The sequence below is a fragment of the Lobosporangium transversale genome (genome assembly GCF_002105155.1).
Source record: "Lobosporangium transversale strain NRRL 3116 chromosome Unknown BCR41scaffold_7, whole genome shotgun sequence".
Taxonomy (NCBI): Eukaryota; Fungi; Mortierellomycota; class Mortierellomycetes; order Mortierellales; family Mortierellaceae; genus Lobosporangium; species Lobosporangium transversale.
Genome location: NW_019028985.1, coordinates 806,744 through 822,014, shown reverse-complemented (window position 1 = coordinate 822,014; position 15,271 = coordinate 806,744). Strand labels below are relative to the sequence as shown.

Sequence of the window (15,271 nt, the reverse complement as noted above, 5' to 3'; positions counted from 1 at the left end):
GGAGATCGATGGTGATGGCCGATGTCAAGACGAGAGCATGCGTGAGTGTGTGTATTTACACACACAATAACAACAATAACAAACATTCATTCGCTTTCGCTTTCACAACAAATTTGCCTATGAAGCATTTGTACTGTAGCATGTCGCTAGTCTACAGTTGTGGCAGAAAAGCAGAGTACAGTTGTAGTAAGCAAGACAAACACATTACATGTCAATGCAAACAAAACAATACACAACAATAATAATAAATATATAGACATTCTTATTTATATTCCAACATCTGGGGCACAACATGGAAGTTCGTTTTTCAGCCTACTAAAAATGAATAGCGTGTTTATACATGTTTACTGCTGCTGTACATGTACAGGCATAAAACTATTTCATGAATTCAGTAAGGTTATTCAGAATCAGTTATAAAAGAAAAAAAAAAAAGTTCAAGAGTGGTATAGAGTTCGCCTCCAGCCTGCTCTGTTGTCTTGTTGTTCCATGATTATTATTGTATACTATTAAGCCCAGCCTAGCTCATAACCTAGTGAATAAAGTCAACCCCATCCTGTAACGAAGGATTGAAAACCCAGTCAATCCAGTCAGTCTATCGCGCACCGCACTCTCCCCCATCCCATAGCCATATCACATCATATCCTATTACCCACAGTCCCCGTTGTCCCCATTCCATATTTTCTTTTTTCCTTTCTCCAATACACACCCGAAAATAAGGATTACTCTGGGCAGCAGTAGACAGCTAGTAAAAGTGCAAGACTAACGTAGAAAAAAAAATAAAAAATAAAAAATAAAAAAATAAAAAAAATAAAAAGTAGATGTAGGTTAAAGGTTAGTCTATAATTGTGGTGGTTACGGTAGTAGAGGCCATAGTAGTGGAAGTAGTAGATTGTTCCTATAATAACCGACAATTGCTCTGAAGGAGCGCCGCTGTGTCAGGTCAAGATAAAGAAATAAATAATGTAGCTCCTTTAGATAATAGGGCCAAGGAAAACCAATGATGGGCGCTATGCTCTCAATCAAAGTCTCGCCCTGTTCCTTTGTCCTGCGCCCGGGGCTTTCTTTTTTTGCCGCCCTTGTTCGATAATAACTAGCTTCCACCCTGCTTGCTTTCTTTTTTATTTTATTGTTTCCAGCCCACTATTCATCATTCCTTCATTCCTTCATTGCTTCATTCCTTTGTCCTTCATTCCTTCATTGCTTCATTCCTTTGTCCTTCATTCCTTCATTGCTTCATTCCTTTGTCCTTCATTCCTTCATTGCTTCATTCCTTTGTCCTTCATTTCCCTTCCTCCTCCTTCCCACCATAGCCAACCACACTTACACCCGACTGATCTTTTTTTTTTTTTTTTTTTTTTTTTTTTTTTTTCCTGTCTTATTATTGAATCTGGCCTATTCTATTCTACAATCTCATATCAGCGTTAAACAAATTCAACCAATTCACATCCTTCTTGGCCTGGTCCAATCCTCTTTCCTTCTACTCTCAATCTTCTACATCTCTCCTGTTCCTATTGTGGGCCAAGTGTGCCACCTCCCCCCATTTTCTCAACTCTACCCGACTTGACCCTCTCCTGGTCACCGTCGAGTCCACAGATGTATCCAGTAACAACACAGTCGCACCTGCAACAGCAGCAGTCGCATCCTCTATCTGGAGCTTCCTCCCTTGAGTCTTCCTATCCTTACCATCACCCTACACCACCTTACTATAGTCAAGCAGAGACCTTTCAAAACTATAAAGGCCCCTCGCCTACTCGACAGCATCAACAACAACAGCATACACAGCCAAGGCAATCTCAACAGAAATATCTAGCAACTCCATCGAGCGTCTTTCCAGCCACATGTCCTCAAGTTGTACCACAGCAACAACAGCACCACCGCCTGCAGCAACGGCAGCATCAAGCTCCGTCTCCCTTGGTCATCAATACCAAATTTACTATCCCAGTAGGCAACATCAATCCCAGCTCAGGCCCTAACTCGGACCAGATCCAGTCCCCGACCTCTAACAGAAAGCATCAGCAACAATCAATAGCTCAGCTGGCTGAGTTTGCTGCCCACATGGTATGCTACCTACTTTATGGTCATCAGCCGCCTAAAAACAAAAGTCGCAACAGCCATTGTTTTGGTACCCCTCCATCATCCATCCCTTCTTCTCCCTTGCCGGGCTACACTACATCGTCCTGTCCTTGCGAAACATGTAGACGAATGGTCTCGTGCTCACCAGCAAGATCAGCATCCGCTGCCTCTACATATCCATCAGCTACACAGGTGCAACAAGCTCCGCAAACTCGGCCAACCCACCGTAGAATCTTGTCTGAATCAGATATTATTCAACCAAAACCAATGTTTCGTAAATTCTGTCTAGATGTTCTTAGCGCCACACTCCTCTCTCCCAGTGTCGTTTTGTTGTCTCTTAAATACATCCAACAATTGATGATCAACCTCAAAGAATCAAACAAAATCGTCAACACCGGGGATGGTGCCGAATACCGCTTCTTCACCGGGGCTTTGATCCTTGCAAACAAATTTCTGGATGACAACACTTTCACCAACAAGACATGGGCAGATATCACAGGCATGAAGATCAAGGATGTGAACCATCTGGAGATGCAGTTTCTCAATGGTATTGACTTTAGACTCTTCACCAGTTCCAGTCACTACTCGGAATGGCTCGCCAATTTGACTCAATTCACCGGGACATACATGCCATCGCAGCACCAGGTTGCTTATCAACAACAGGCAGCCGCAGCCCAGTTTCCGCTTTCCCCAATGGAAACCGTTAGCACCGTTAGCACACCGGTGGATTCAGGCACTACGTCAGTGCGATCCCATGGATCAGCAATGGAAATTAGCCGTAGCTTGCAGTCAAATCCCTCGCTTCCGTTCTCCATGGCCTCTATCTCAAATTACATTGACAACGTGAAGCAATTGCAGCAAAGGAGCAACACATCCATTGGCCGCTATCAGAGGGTGCCCTCGACATCCTCTGCCTATAGTCACCAAAGTCAAGGCGTACATGGCTCTGGAGGACATCCGTCTCAGCATCATCAGTACGTCTCCTTGCCTCCGTCATCCTCCACTATACAACACAGTTCAGGACAGCAATCAGCCGGCATTGGATCGTCATACCATGGTTCTTCAGCGTCATACATGTCGTCACCTGCTGATATGTCATACTCTTATCAACAAGGATTGCCGGAACCCATTCAGCGCAAACGATCTGCTAACATCGCTTTTGACGATCTCAAGGAGAGCAACGCTGGCTATGATGGAGCACTGCCCCATTCAACCTGCGCTGCCCCTGTCATCGTCCCTACACACAAACGTTTTTCGTCATCATCATCTGTGAGTGCTCTAATGGGTCTCTCGATAGGGACGCCGGGCCAGGATGTACTTCATAATGGTTTATCCCCAGTATTCCACCATCAACGCCACCAGCAGCGTTCTCAACAGCCAACATCGCTTTCATCTCGAGCAAGCAGTGGCTCATTGTCAGCTTCATACAGAGGCGAGCATCAACGAAGCGCATCCGGAAGCTATTACATCGATATGACTGGATACTCTTCTACATCCTATGGTCAAGAACAACCTCACTTCGCCATGTCCATGCCCAACAGCTTTTCGCGACAAGGCGCAGTCCATCCATTGGAAAAGGATCCAGAGTATAGCCGACGTCCCTCATCCAGAGCCGATGTATATGGCGCCCCGCAAACGATCCATCATGCACCACATCCAACTGGAGGTCGTCATATCTGTCATCCAGCCACTCCCCCATCTTATCCATCCAACAAATGTGAGCCATCATGCTACTCTGTAGAATGCGGACAAAACATGAATGGTGGTGGATCAAGTTACGACGTTGACCCCCGTCTTTGGGGACCTCTGGATAGCCTTTCGCTCTATGCGATCACAACACAGGCTGCAAAGCGTGTTGTTGCTCATAGCAAAGCTCTTTCTTCTTCAGCAAATGGCCTTCACATGTATTACCCAACAACGTTGGCGTGATGAATGATAAACACTACTTTTTTTCTTTTTTCTTTTTCTTTTTCTTTTTTTTTTTTTTTTTTTTTATCTCTTAGTTTTTGCGATTCGTATTTGTATATTTTAACTTTTTCGCTCATAATGCTTTACTCCTTCCCCCCTCACTTTTTTCTTATTGTTGCTTGTTGTACTATAGCTTCTCTCTCTCTTTTTTAAGCTTCTTTTATGTGCTTTTCACATTTTTCTTTTCTTTTACTTTTCATGTAGCATAGCAAATAATAATAATAAAAAAATAAAAAAAAAAAAAAAAAAGAAAGTCAATCATGAACTGTATACTCTTTGTGCTTAAATTGTGCTCATAAGAATTATACGAATTTGTTTTAACACGACTGCCGTAAATGGTCTTTTTTTTTTAATTTTATTTTTTATTTTACTTTATTTTTTTTATTTTAAAAAAATAACGTAAACTAATGGTCTTTATGAGCTTTCAGTAAGTTGCGAAGAGTGGCAGGGATTTCGGGTGTGGTGGCCGGCACCTCAGCAGCCTCCTCCGCTTGTCGCTTAGCATTCACAGTCTCAATCAAATGTTCCAATCTCCGGTATAAGATTTCGGCGTTTTGCAATGTCTCTTCAAGATCTATCGTCATGCTGAGATCGTTGATGTACTATGTTACAAAACGAAGAACAAAAAAGAGAGAGAGAAAGTTTGATCAGACTTTTGCTTCAATGCATCATTTCCCTTATATTAACAATACATATAAAAACAACAAACCTTCAAGATCTCATCAAAGCCTTGCAGGTGGTCCATTATCACATCTCGATGTTTGTCAATAATCGCCATAGCCACAAATAAATGAAATTGTGTCGAAAGGTGGTCGGAAAAGAGAACCTCCCATAATCTCATAATGTCAACCCACTCAAACTCGCGTTTGAACCAGATCAAAAGCCAGCGGAAGCAAAAGAAGAAATTTAAAGCCTCACATTTTTCTAAATAAATAATAAAAATAAAAATAAAAAGGTACCATGCATGAGTCTTACACCTCAAAAAGGAATAAGGAGCGAGTGAGATGTGTAGACACAACAATAAAATGAAGAACTCACCTAAATGCTTGTATAGCTTGGGGTCTAGAGCTTGAATAAGCTCCCCAAGCGTCTCGAGCTGGCTCTGCATTCCAATCTGATCTCGGTAAAAGTTCTTTTTCGTCTTCTCCATCAACCCGACAAAGGCCCAAAAGCCCATCACTTCATCTCCCATTACAGCAAAGACAGGTGCCAAAAGGTCCGACATCCCCTGGACATAACCCTCCAAGAGGTTAGGTTCTGTCGAAGTGGACGAAGATGTACTCAAAGATGGCTTGTCTGTAGACAATGGTGGTGGACGTACTGATGGGTCCTTTGCAGCCCAGATATTGTACGTTAAAAGGATATCCTTCAGTAACTCCAGATTTTCATTTGAACCGACACCAGTAAAGTCACCTGCTGGGTTAGGTAGCGTCTCTGATGCAAAAAAAGAGATGGTTCGGTCAGTTCGATGCACATCTTTTTCAATCCGAAGCTTTTGCTCCTGAAAGGCTTCTGTATCCTGAACAGTTGCGTCATCAAACCACTCTCGCTTAAGAGCGTAGTACTCTTCACTGTAATTTCATATTTTTTTTTTTTTTTTTAAAAAAAAAAAAAAAAAAAAAAAAAGACTCATTAGATTCAAATAAATATTTTAGCTCTATTCCAGTACAACACACATACTACTATATTGGACTTACGCTTTGATTGATCGAATGGCTACACGCTCGGCTTCGGTCGACTCCCATGGATAGATGCCCAGGAAAAACTTCCAGACTTCGATCCTGATATCGTGATCGATACCACCACGGAAGACAGCTTCTCGTACATGCTCTTCTGAAACTGTCAACCGGCCTACATCATCAAAGAAAGCAAACCAGTCCATGGGCGAGAGCGGCTCGGTTCTAGTGTGATGAATCAAGGAACACTCTGTCTCCAGCTGGTGATGAGGAGCGAAAATAGCCATCACGGATATTTCAGTATGACGGTATGGAGTGTAAAGTGTCAGCGCAGTATAACATTGTGATAGAACAATAATAATGGTGAAAAGGTTAATCTCGTTACGAGGAGGCATGTGTGCAAATGCTCACTTACGTCAAGCACATTGAATGTGCCCAAAGGTCCCTCCTCGTCCTCATGATCATTGATACGTCGTCCCTCTCTGCCATGTGCTCTGTGCTTTCCTGTATGGGATGTGCCATTCTGGAGTCGCTCCATTTCTTGCATCTCCCGGCGCTCACGATCACCTTGATCTGCAACAGCTGCGGCCCATCTTGCCAGATACACGCGAGCAGAGTCATATTCATCCATCATTCTTTTAGCTGCTTCTGAATCCTGAAGCTTTTGCTGTACATGGGGAGGCAGGATTTGTTTGGTAATAGGGTGATCCAAAATATTGGTGGCAGTATCTCGTGAAAATCTGGCTACCTGCGAGAAACGCTCCAAGATGTTCCAGCGCAGCTCTTTAACAGACTAAAATGTATAAACAGACGACCATGAGATTTGATTTCAATGAAAAAAGAAAGAAAAACTCAATAAAAACTTATGTATTTTCAAACCATGACATACATTGACAAGGGGATCAATGTGTCCTTCGAAGGGCAATGGTGTCCTTGACCGACCAGAAGTGGGTCCTGAAGATCCACTAGAGGATCCGTTCGCAAGTGATCCATTGGCGGAGACCAACTGTTGATGGACATCTCCGACAGATTTGTCTCTATGATGTCCTGAAAATGATCTTCGTCTTCGCATTCCCTCTACCGTAATTGGGCTAGTTATTGATGTGCCTTCTGGACGCAAAGTAGCTGAGTCCTGTGTAGTGGTCTCCTGCTCGGTCGGATGTGCAGGATTCGTTTTGTCCGATTTTTCGTCTACTTTTGGTTGATGATGGGTATCTTCCAAGGGACGATCTTGAATTTTAGGTGAGAGGGGATGTGGAGGAGAAGCTGCTCCGTGGTTGATCTTATCAGCCTGTGAAGCATTTACTAAATACACTCCTGGCTCAATGGCGCTTCCGACAATATCGACTACTTCCCCCATACGATCCAAAAGCTCCTGCCCATCCCAGAGGGATGGTCCTGCTGTAGATGCCTTGCCTGCTCCATCTTCGTGAAAATAGAAAGCTGGTAAAGACTCGCCTCCGATCAAATTCACAATTACTGACCCATGGCGATCTTTAACACGAGGTGGATATACGATCAGCGAATAGATGGTTTGTAATGGAATGGAAACAGCGTAATCTGACGGATGAAATGACCGACGATTGGGGTTGGGAGACCGTGGTGGAGCTACGAAAGTCATCTCTATTGAAGTTTTGAAGCAGTCCGAATACGAGGAATTCGTGCGTTGAAGGGTTAAGACCCTGTCAAATTTATCATTCTCGTCATTGTCAGAGCTCGTGATTTCATACCTTCATGGTCGCCCTGACTGGAAATATCCACATACGAGTCATCGTCAAGGCCCGGAATGGACGCTTCAGGAGTCCACGACATGATATGGTCGTGGTTGGCCTAAAGAATATCAGTTAGATGGATATAAAGGTGCGAAATAGTTGCTTTTATGAGAATCAAAGTACGATAAGGCAACAAGCCGTCTCAGGTGTGCAAAGTTGGTCTTGGCATTTAAAAAACCCAAATTTAGTCGCTTGGACATCATACCGTTTCAATTATAGTAAGAAAACCTGGCAAGTCGTCTTTTGCAGTTGTCTTGACAAACACTTTAGGTCGTGTGAATAACAGCTTTGGCTGAGCGAACATGGCGGAATTACCTATCTATTTTAGGGGGGGAAAAACATGGAGAGGTGGTGATGATGAGAGACGACATATTATTAAAGCCAGACAACGCATGTACTTGTAAAAAAAATCTGCTAATTAATATTATCTTAACTCCACAAACAAAACATATCCTTTCACACATACCTCAAAGTCCTCCATTTGTGCGACCAGTGAATCGTTATCCATATTGTAGGATCTTTTTTGTAGAACTGTTACTTGATACTAACGACTCGAGAAATAAGTATGTGTAGTGTGTAGTAATTTAAAAGATGCGTTTAATTACTGAAATCAAATGCTAAAGATTGAGAATGTATACTGTTTTTTTTTTTTTGTTTTTATCACGAAGATTAAGAAAAGAAAAATAGATGTGAACCAGACAATGAATGGAATGTTTTATATTCATGTAATTGCAAGGAAGCCAAGGCCAAGAGTCGACAAAGAAAGGTCATGCCAAGCTTTTGGTGAGTTTCTGCTTGTCATGTGATCAATTTAAGCTTTGACCATCCGGCGAAATTCGTTAATGACAAAATAACCAATTGACTGAATTGAATGGCTTGTAAAGTTAAGCAATTGCCATGAACAACCATTTATATCTCTCTCTGCACAGATAAAGTCTATACATTGTAAATTTGTGAACAATTGACCCTCGTGCACATGAATCCTGAAAGTAAAAGAGTCCTTTTTCTTCTTTTGAGAAAACGTATTGATACCACACGTCCATATCCTAATGACACAGCATAAGTATGAAAGGTTGATTGGGTGGGACGTCTTTTCTTAAAACATTGAGCCCCAAGCTCTGCTGTATGGATTTAGAAAAATCCTAACGATCGGTCGCCTTTCTTCTCTTTTTCTGTTACATCGTATTGTTTGTCATTTCATCTTTTCCATTGACTGCTAATCCACTTTTTTCGCCCTGTTTACGATCACTTTCTTCAATATTGCATATGTCTTTCCGTAAATTATAGTATATTTGGTCTATGATGATATTTCTAGCTATTAAGCTTTGCCTTGTAACTAAAACGCAAAAGAAGAGAGGATAAGAAAGATTAGAAATATAATAAGTTAGTCCTCTATTTATATTGTTGACTGTTTTGGAAGCTATTGATACTTACGCGCACTTGGGACAGGTATAGAAGACTGTCTGACCTTCATCTGCAGATCGTAGTTGCATGGTATGGTATTCCATCTCTGGATTACCGCATTTGGGACATGGCTCTTTAACCTAGTGTGAAAATGTAGAAATATTAATAAAGGTGGTCCATTCCTTAAAATTCGTGGAATGCTTTAAAATGGCATTTAAACTACTTCACTCTACCATAGCTGCTGTGGCATCTTTGATATCACGATGGACATCATCACGTCTGTTTCTGAGCACAGAGGGAAAAGCTCCTGGTTTACTTGTTGTAACTACTTCAAAGTCCTCAAAATCTGACAATGAACGTAAAGTAAACAGATCCATGAACAATTAGAACATTGTGTCTAATTACAAGCGCAGGTTCCAGTTTTTTTTTGTTATTGTTTGATGTTTTATGAAATGAAGATCCATCATACCAATGCTCTGATGGGTATAGCTGCAAAGATTGCAAACAATAAGATCGTCCTCTCCAGGGATATCGAGTAGGTTGCCGCACTCTGGACAAAAGATCAGGGAGCCGACCTAAAATTGTATTGAGAATCATATTCATGGTTAAAGATACATATTCCGGCAAAATGGGATCGAGTATGAACCTTTACTATTCCCATGCATATTTACAGTGTCGGGCTTAAGCGATGGTGTTGACTTTGACTTTGACTTTGACATGACAATTGCTTTGAGTATTACAATGAGGTGCTTGCTCAACAACAACAAAAAAAAAAAAAAAAAAACTGTTTTGTGTTGACTGAGATGAGAACAGTCACCATAACTGTCTCACGTGCATGACAGTTGCGCCATGAAAGTAACCCGATGGTTGCGCGCATTCTCTTTCAACTGTAACATTCCTTAATCAATGTCGCGCACCGTCTTGAGTGCCTTTGGGCGATTAGTGGCAAAGCTGCCTGCCAGTGTACGTCCATTATCTCTTTCTGCTTCCCAGATGAGAGCTCACCAGACCATCACTGCACAGTTTGGAAGCAGTACTCTATCCAACATCTTTTCAGACTGGTCGCAGGAACCGCATGCCCAGACATTAGTCCCATTTGTTGTCGAACAATCGGTAAGAATTTGAAATGTATGTGCCAGTGGTAAATAAGAAATGCTATGAGTATCGTAGTATTTGTGCTCATACCATTTGGGGATATAACTATGCATCGCACGCTGAATTTTAGGCTCGTGGAGAGAGATCGTACGACATTTACTCCCGTTTACTCAAAGACCGGATCATCTGTCTCAATGGACCTGTAAGATTTTTTTTTTCCTTCGCGTTCTATTGACGCTCCATCGCTTTATCACGTCCCCTTTTCCTGAGAAATCCATAAATGATAAGTTAAAACTCGATTTTGGGGTGAGACTTCTAGGTACATGATCATTCAGCAGCCTTGATCGTAGCACAGTTACTGTTCCTGGAATCAGAGAACCCAGAAAAGCCTATCAGCCTATATATTAACAGTCCTGGAGGAAGTGTAACTGCAGGAATGGCGATTTACGACACAGTAAGTCAAAAAGCGATCTTTTTTATGGAAAAAAAGTTTAAGCACCGATTGCGTGAGCTATGCGCTCCACGACGCTTAATTTGCTGTTAAAAAACTGAATCATTATATATATGGTATAAACCCACAAACATAGATGCAGGTAATACAAGTCTACTAAATATGGCAGAAAGACAACAGCGCAGCCGTTGGAGTTTTTATTTAACAAGATCACCTTTCGTTTAATATCAATTATTTATCAGTACATTCAATCGCCCGTGTCAACATTCTGTAATGGCCAAGCTTGCTCTATGGGCTCGTTGCTGCTGGCGGCTGGCGAGCCTGGGAAAAGATATGCCTTACCTAATGCCAGTATCATGATGCACCAACCTAGCGGAGGCGCCAGCGGTCAGGCTAGTGACATTGCGATCCATGCCAGAGAGATTCTGAGGGTACGGGAGAGACTGAATAAGATCTATCAAAAGCACTGCAATGTCAAAGATCTTGAAGTCATTGGTAAGACCTCTTGTTCATTCCGGATTGAATTTCCTGCTTCTCGTGCAGAACCTTCATATAGGCATTTAAATAGAAGACACCTTTTTTATAAGCGGAAGTTGCTCTTAATCACATCTAAACCTTGTTCTCCAAACATTGAGCGCATCTCACCCTTTTACTTTTTTTTTTTTTTTTTTTTTTTTTTTTCTTTTCCTTTTCTAATAGAACGGGCAGTTGAAAGAGACCACTTTATGGATGCTGAGGAGGCCCTCAAGTTCGGATTAATTGACAAAATTCTAGAGAAGCGCCCCAGTTCAGTTGGGCTGGGCGCAAGCAGCTAATCCTAACAAACATCATGCATTGTTTTAGTTTTTTATGACAGCTGTCAAATATAAACATGAATAATAAAACTTTATTCTAACCAAACAGAGTTGGCTTGTGTCTCCCGTGCCATATTTTTTTGTGTTGTACATATACGTACACTTATTGAATAGAATTGAGTAAACTGATCTCATTGCTCAAATGTTTGACAAGGACTTGGGCGGTACTCTTGACAGGCAAACAACCAGATTGTACACCCATTGATCCAACTGTCAGAATGACTTTTTTTTTTTTTTTTTTTTTTTTTTTTTAAATACAATCGTTGATAGCATAAATAGTCAATCACCTTGGCCTCATCTCCCTCTTTTTTTCTCTACCAACCTTTCCTAATTCCCATCCACATTCTCTTCTGTACATAAATCGGCAGCAACTTTTACAATCACAATAAATAAAAATGAAGGCTCTTTCCATCGCTACTCTGCTCCTCTGCAGTTCCGCTGCCATGGCCCACTATACTCTCGACTACCCACCAACTCGTGGATTGAATGAAGATAACGAGCCTATTGCTCCCTGTGGAGGTTTCGCAACCGTAGGACAACGTTCTCAATTCCCCCTGTGTAAGTGATATCTGTATAGCGTCACCCTTCGCTTCCCTTAGAAAAAGACGACAACCCAGCATACCTTTCCATGCATCATGTATCCCGTCGTGCCTTGTATTTTGTATCTCGTATCTCGTATCTCGTATCCTGATTGCTAATTTTTTTTTTTTTTTGTTTTGTTTTTAACGAATCTAACAGCAAAGGGATTCGTTACAATCAACAGTGGTCATGTGAAAGCTGAGATCAAGATCAATGTCGCTTATGGCAACAATCCATCAGAAGCTGATTTCACTGCCGCTGCTTCTACTCCTGCCAGTTCTAGCTCAGTCAATCATCCTGGAAGTTCTTGCTTGCCCTTAGATCTTTCTTCTTTCAAGGGTGCGGCTGACAACACCAATGCCACCATCCAGATTGTTTACAATGGAGGTGACAGCCCTCTTTACCAATGCGCTGATGTTATTTTGGTGAATTCTGCTCCCTCCTTCGACCAGTCAAAATGTGTTAACGATGACGGCAAAACCCCTTCCACCACCAACCCTGGTGCCAACCCTAGCAACACCCCAAGCGCTGGTGCCGTCCTGTCAGTCAAGAACGCTTTTACGGCGGCTGCCGCTATGGCGATGGCAGCTGCCTTGGCTTTCTAAGAGAAAGTCACTAAACAACATTATAGTAGTACTCATGTAAAAAGTAATAATAAATATTCTCAAGTCTTGATACATACACATTTACATATTTTGCTTTCTTCACGTTTATTCGGATCATTTTTGTTCAACATCAGTCAATTAAATATTGCTTTGATCAAGAAGTGCTGTGCTCATCAGATCACTAAATGAACATAAACGTGTTTTTGATAAATGGGCACAGGAAGCATTTGCTGATGCATATTTTTTTTTTTTTTTTTTTTTTTTTTTTTCTTATCGCAACGGTTTATCATCAACTATAAAAACCATTCCAGAAACTTCCTCTTTGCGCGGTCTTTTCAGCTTCCTTCAATTTTGCTCTTTTCCACGTTTTTACACGCTTAATTATCGCCGTATCAATTTCGCACTAGTATACTTGACCACCACAATGGCTGTTTTAACTGGCCATATTATCGCTGAAGCCAATAAAGACTCGAATTCCGTTCCTACAGCGCTTGGCCCCAATAGTCGTCTCACAGTAGAGTTACAGGATGTGTCGCTCATGGATGCTCCATCAGTCACCTTGGGCGAATACATTTTTATTACTGGGTCCTCAGAGTACCTCCAATTTCCGATTCCGTTCAGACTCAAATACGATATCACTAAAGTACAACCTAATCAGAGTATTTCCATTGCTGCTCGAGTGGTTGATGTCTCAACAGCGAACGAGGAATTAAAATGGACTACAACAAGCCGGTTCTCAGTAATCACCATGGGATGTCCCTCTGACAATGTAGACGTCAGCATCAGCTACTTGTCCCCAAGTAATGAGACAATGCAGAGTCAGCAGCCAATCACATTGAACACGCTTTCTGGCAAAGTTGTCGCTTCCCAAACTGTACCAACTCCCTCCTCAGCTGCGGGTATTGGGCCTAATAGCAAGGTCCAGGTCCAATTACTAGACGTATCTCTAATGGATGTACCCTCAGTTACTTTGGCAACACAGCTGATAACGACAGGCCCAAATGAAAGTAGAGCTTTCCCCATTAATTTTTCTCTTCAGTACGATCCCAATGGAATTGATGAACGACATACATATTTGGTCAGTGTCCGTGTAGAGGACATGGACTCTGAAGACCTTATATGGATCACAACTACGGCCTATCACGTCTTGACTCGAAATGAACCTACGGATTCAATCCAAGTCGACATAGATCTGCTTTAGGAAAATCCTGATACAGAAATAATAATATATAATAATAATAATAAAAAAATAAAAAAAATAAAAAAATAGGAGTAAAGTATCGCTTAGTACTCCTGCCTCTGGGACGAAAAACTTTCTTGGAAAGGAAGTCAGAGAGAATGCCAATTGGGTATTAGAATACAGTTTGATTTTTTTTTTTTTATGATTTCTCACGCTCTCCTAACTTTTTTTTTTTTTTTTTTTTTGCCCTTATTTTTGGTTATCCGGCTCGTGGGACAGAATGGAATATAAACCAAAAACCCCTATTTCACCACTACAAACCGTCAGGCAGTGGAGAAAATGGTACAGTGGAATCTCGATAATTGTACACTTTTGTACAATTTTCGAATTTGCTATATTTCTCGGTTATTGATTGGCTAAGAAGCCCACAATTCATGAAAAACTATTCTAAAAATCCTCTGCTGATTCCCCTACTCCAGTTGAGTGTGGGTTTTTTAGAATACTTTTTTTTAAAAGAGTAAGGCTCTTAGCCAACCAATGGCCTAGAAATATATCAAATTTGAAATTTGTACAAAAGTGTACAATTATCGAGATTCCACTGTATCTGAGAAGAGAAAAGGCCAGGCAAGTCTACTCCTTGGACGGCATGTGTACGTTGCATACACACACATTGTGTTCAAATAGATCTTTTATTTACCAACATTGACCAGTTAAGCAAAGTGCAACTTGCAGAGCATAGTTCGTCAAGCCTCCATGGTCTGTTCCAGTAGAAAGGAATACTTTATATTTAGACTGTATCAACCTTGCGGTATGACAAAAAAAGACAGGGGAGTGAGGAGAGTAAAAGGAAACTGCACATTTCCTAATTGCCGGAGGAAATGTCTGCCGAAAGCCAATTTTTCTTGATGGTAGGCATAATGAAACAGACCCAAAGCTTTCTATAATCTTCAATCACACCGTTTTCTCTATACGGAAAGACGTCATGATGGATAGACAACCCGTTTGGTCACGGATCCGACTGGCTATGATCTTCCTGCATTGTGTCGAGATACTTTACTGGTATCCCTTGGAAGATTAAGAATATTCAAGCAGGTGTTCCCTTTGATTAAAATGATAGGTAAGGGCGGAGCCAAAATGGAAAAGTAAAAAAAAAAAAAAAAAAAAAAGCAAGGGAGATCGCTATGCTCTCATCGATCTTAAACATTAGTCTTTTCACTTTGGCGTCTAAATTTATTGTCACACAGACAGACAGACCAAGGGGAATGGTTATACTCCCGTTTTCTTCTTTAAAATCTAAACAACTCACATCATGGTTATCGTTTTTCATATAGACAGGCTGTGGATATTTTGGATGGGTAACGGATCGGGTCCTCAATCCTGTGCATCGAGCAGACACATTTATATATATTGCTGCATTGCTGCATCGTTATATTTTTGCTTTTGAAGGTTAAGATGGAAGAAAAAGAGAGGGGCCATGCATGCCACGTTTTTCTATTTGTTGTGTTCAGTTGCACATCTGAGTGTTCAGATTGAAAGGACATGATCGACACTGATTCCCTTTTCGAGTGTTGTTAATGTTATTATTCACAACCAACTGCAGTTCACTCACAGTTT

General features: G+C 41.4%; 6 protein-coding genes across 6 annotated transcripts; 4 read left to right on the top strand and 2 right to left on the bottom strand.

Moving 5' to 3' along the window:
* The first annotated feature begins 1,432 nt into the window (after nucleotides 1-1,432).
* On the top strand, nucleotides 1,433-4,019 carry BCR41DRAFT_348421 (cyclin-domain-containing protein). Its single transcript, XM_022023296.1, has one exon. The coding sequence runs from the start codon at nucleotides 1,594-1,596 to the stop codon at nucleotides 4,000-4,002; it is 2,409 nt and encodes an 802-aa protein (XP_021884278.1). The 5' UTR covers nucleotides 1,433-1,593; the 3' UTR covers nucleotides 4,003-4,019.
* A 419-nt stretch (nucleotides 4,020-4,438) lies between these two features.
* BCR41DRAFT_348418 (rab-GTPase-TBC domain-containing protein) lies at nucleotides 4,439-8,174 on the bottom strand. Its single transcript, XM_022023295.1, has 9 exons — nucleotides 7,956-8,174; nucleotides 7,695-7,808; nucleotides 7,448-7,547; nucleotides 6,607-7,340; nucleotides 6,133-6,510; nucleotides 5,739-5,977; nucleotides 5,080-5,612; nucleotides 4,751-4,965; nucleotides 4,439-4,643 (listed from the first exon to the last, which is right to left on the bottom strand). Exons 1-9 carry the CDS (start codon nucleotides 7,995-7,997, stop codon nucleotides 4,446-4,448), a joined length of 2,553 nt encoding a protein of 850 aa, XP_021884277.1. The 5' UTR covers nucleotides 7,998-8,174; the 3' UTR covers nucleotides 4,439-4,445.
* A 590-nt stretch (nucleotides 8,175-8,764) lies between these two features.
* On the bottom strand, nucleotides 8,765-9,650 carry BCR41DRAFT_319291 (putative RPA12-13.7 kd subunit of DNA-directed RNA polymerase I). Its single transcript, XM_022021345.1, has 5 exons — nucleotides 9,565-9,650; nucleotides 9,363-9,468; nucleotides 9,127-9,239; nucleotides 8,924-9,033; nucleotides 8,765-8,825 (listed from the first exon to the last, which is right to left on the bottom strand). Exons 1-5 carry the CDS (start codon nucleotides 9,610-9,612, stop codon nucleotides 8,801-8,803), a joined length of 402 nt encoding a protein of 133 aa, XP_021884276.1. The 5' UTR covers nucleotides 9,613-9,650; the 3' UTR covers nucleotides 8,765-8,800.
* Nucleotides 9,651-9,773: 123 nt separating this feature from the next.
* Nucleotides 9,774-11,336, top strand: BCR41DRAFT_348415 (Clp protease-domain-containing protein). The gene is made up of 6 exons (XM_022023294.1): nucleotides 9,774-10,006; nucleotides 10,119-10,190; nucleotides 10,308-10,442; nucleotides 10,467-10,469; nucleotides 10,679-10,934; nucleotides 11,139-11,336. The coding sequence occupies exons 1-6, from the start codon at nucleotides 9,800-9,802 to the stop codon at nucleotides 11,252-11,254; spliced, it is 789 nt and encodes a 262-aa protein (XP_021884275.1). The 5' UTR covers nucleotides 9,774-9,799; the 3' UTR covers nucleotides 11,255-11,336.
* A 223-nt stretch (nucleotides 11,337-11,559) lies between these two features.
* Nucleotides 11,560-12,477, top strand: BCR41DRAFT_333255 (hypothetical protein; the record flags this gene model as incomplete). The annotated part of the gene is made up of 2 exons (XM_022021881.1): nucleotides 11,560-11,851; nucleotides 12,032-12,477. The coding sequence occupies exons 1-2, from the start codon at nucleotides 11,689-11,691 to the stop codon at nucleotides 12,475-12,477; spliced, it is 609 nt and encodes a 202-aa protein (XP_021884274.1). The 5' UTR covers nucleotides 11,560-11,688.
* Nucleotides 12,478-12,739: 262 nt separating this feature from the next.
* BCR41DRAFT_348412 (hypothetical protein) lies at nucleotides 12,740-13,777 on the top strand. Its single transcript, XM_022023293.1, has one exon. The coding sequence runs from the start codon at nucleotides 12,902-12,904 to the stop codon at nucleotides 13,676-13,678; it is 777 nt and encodes a 258-aa protein (XP_021884273.1). The 5' UTR covers nucleotides 12,740-12,901; the 3' UTR covers nucleotides 13,679-13,777.
* Nucleotides 13,778-15,271: the final 1,494 nt, after the last annotated feature.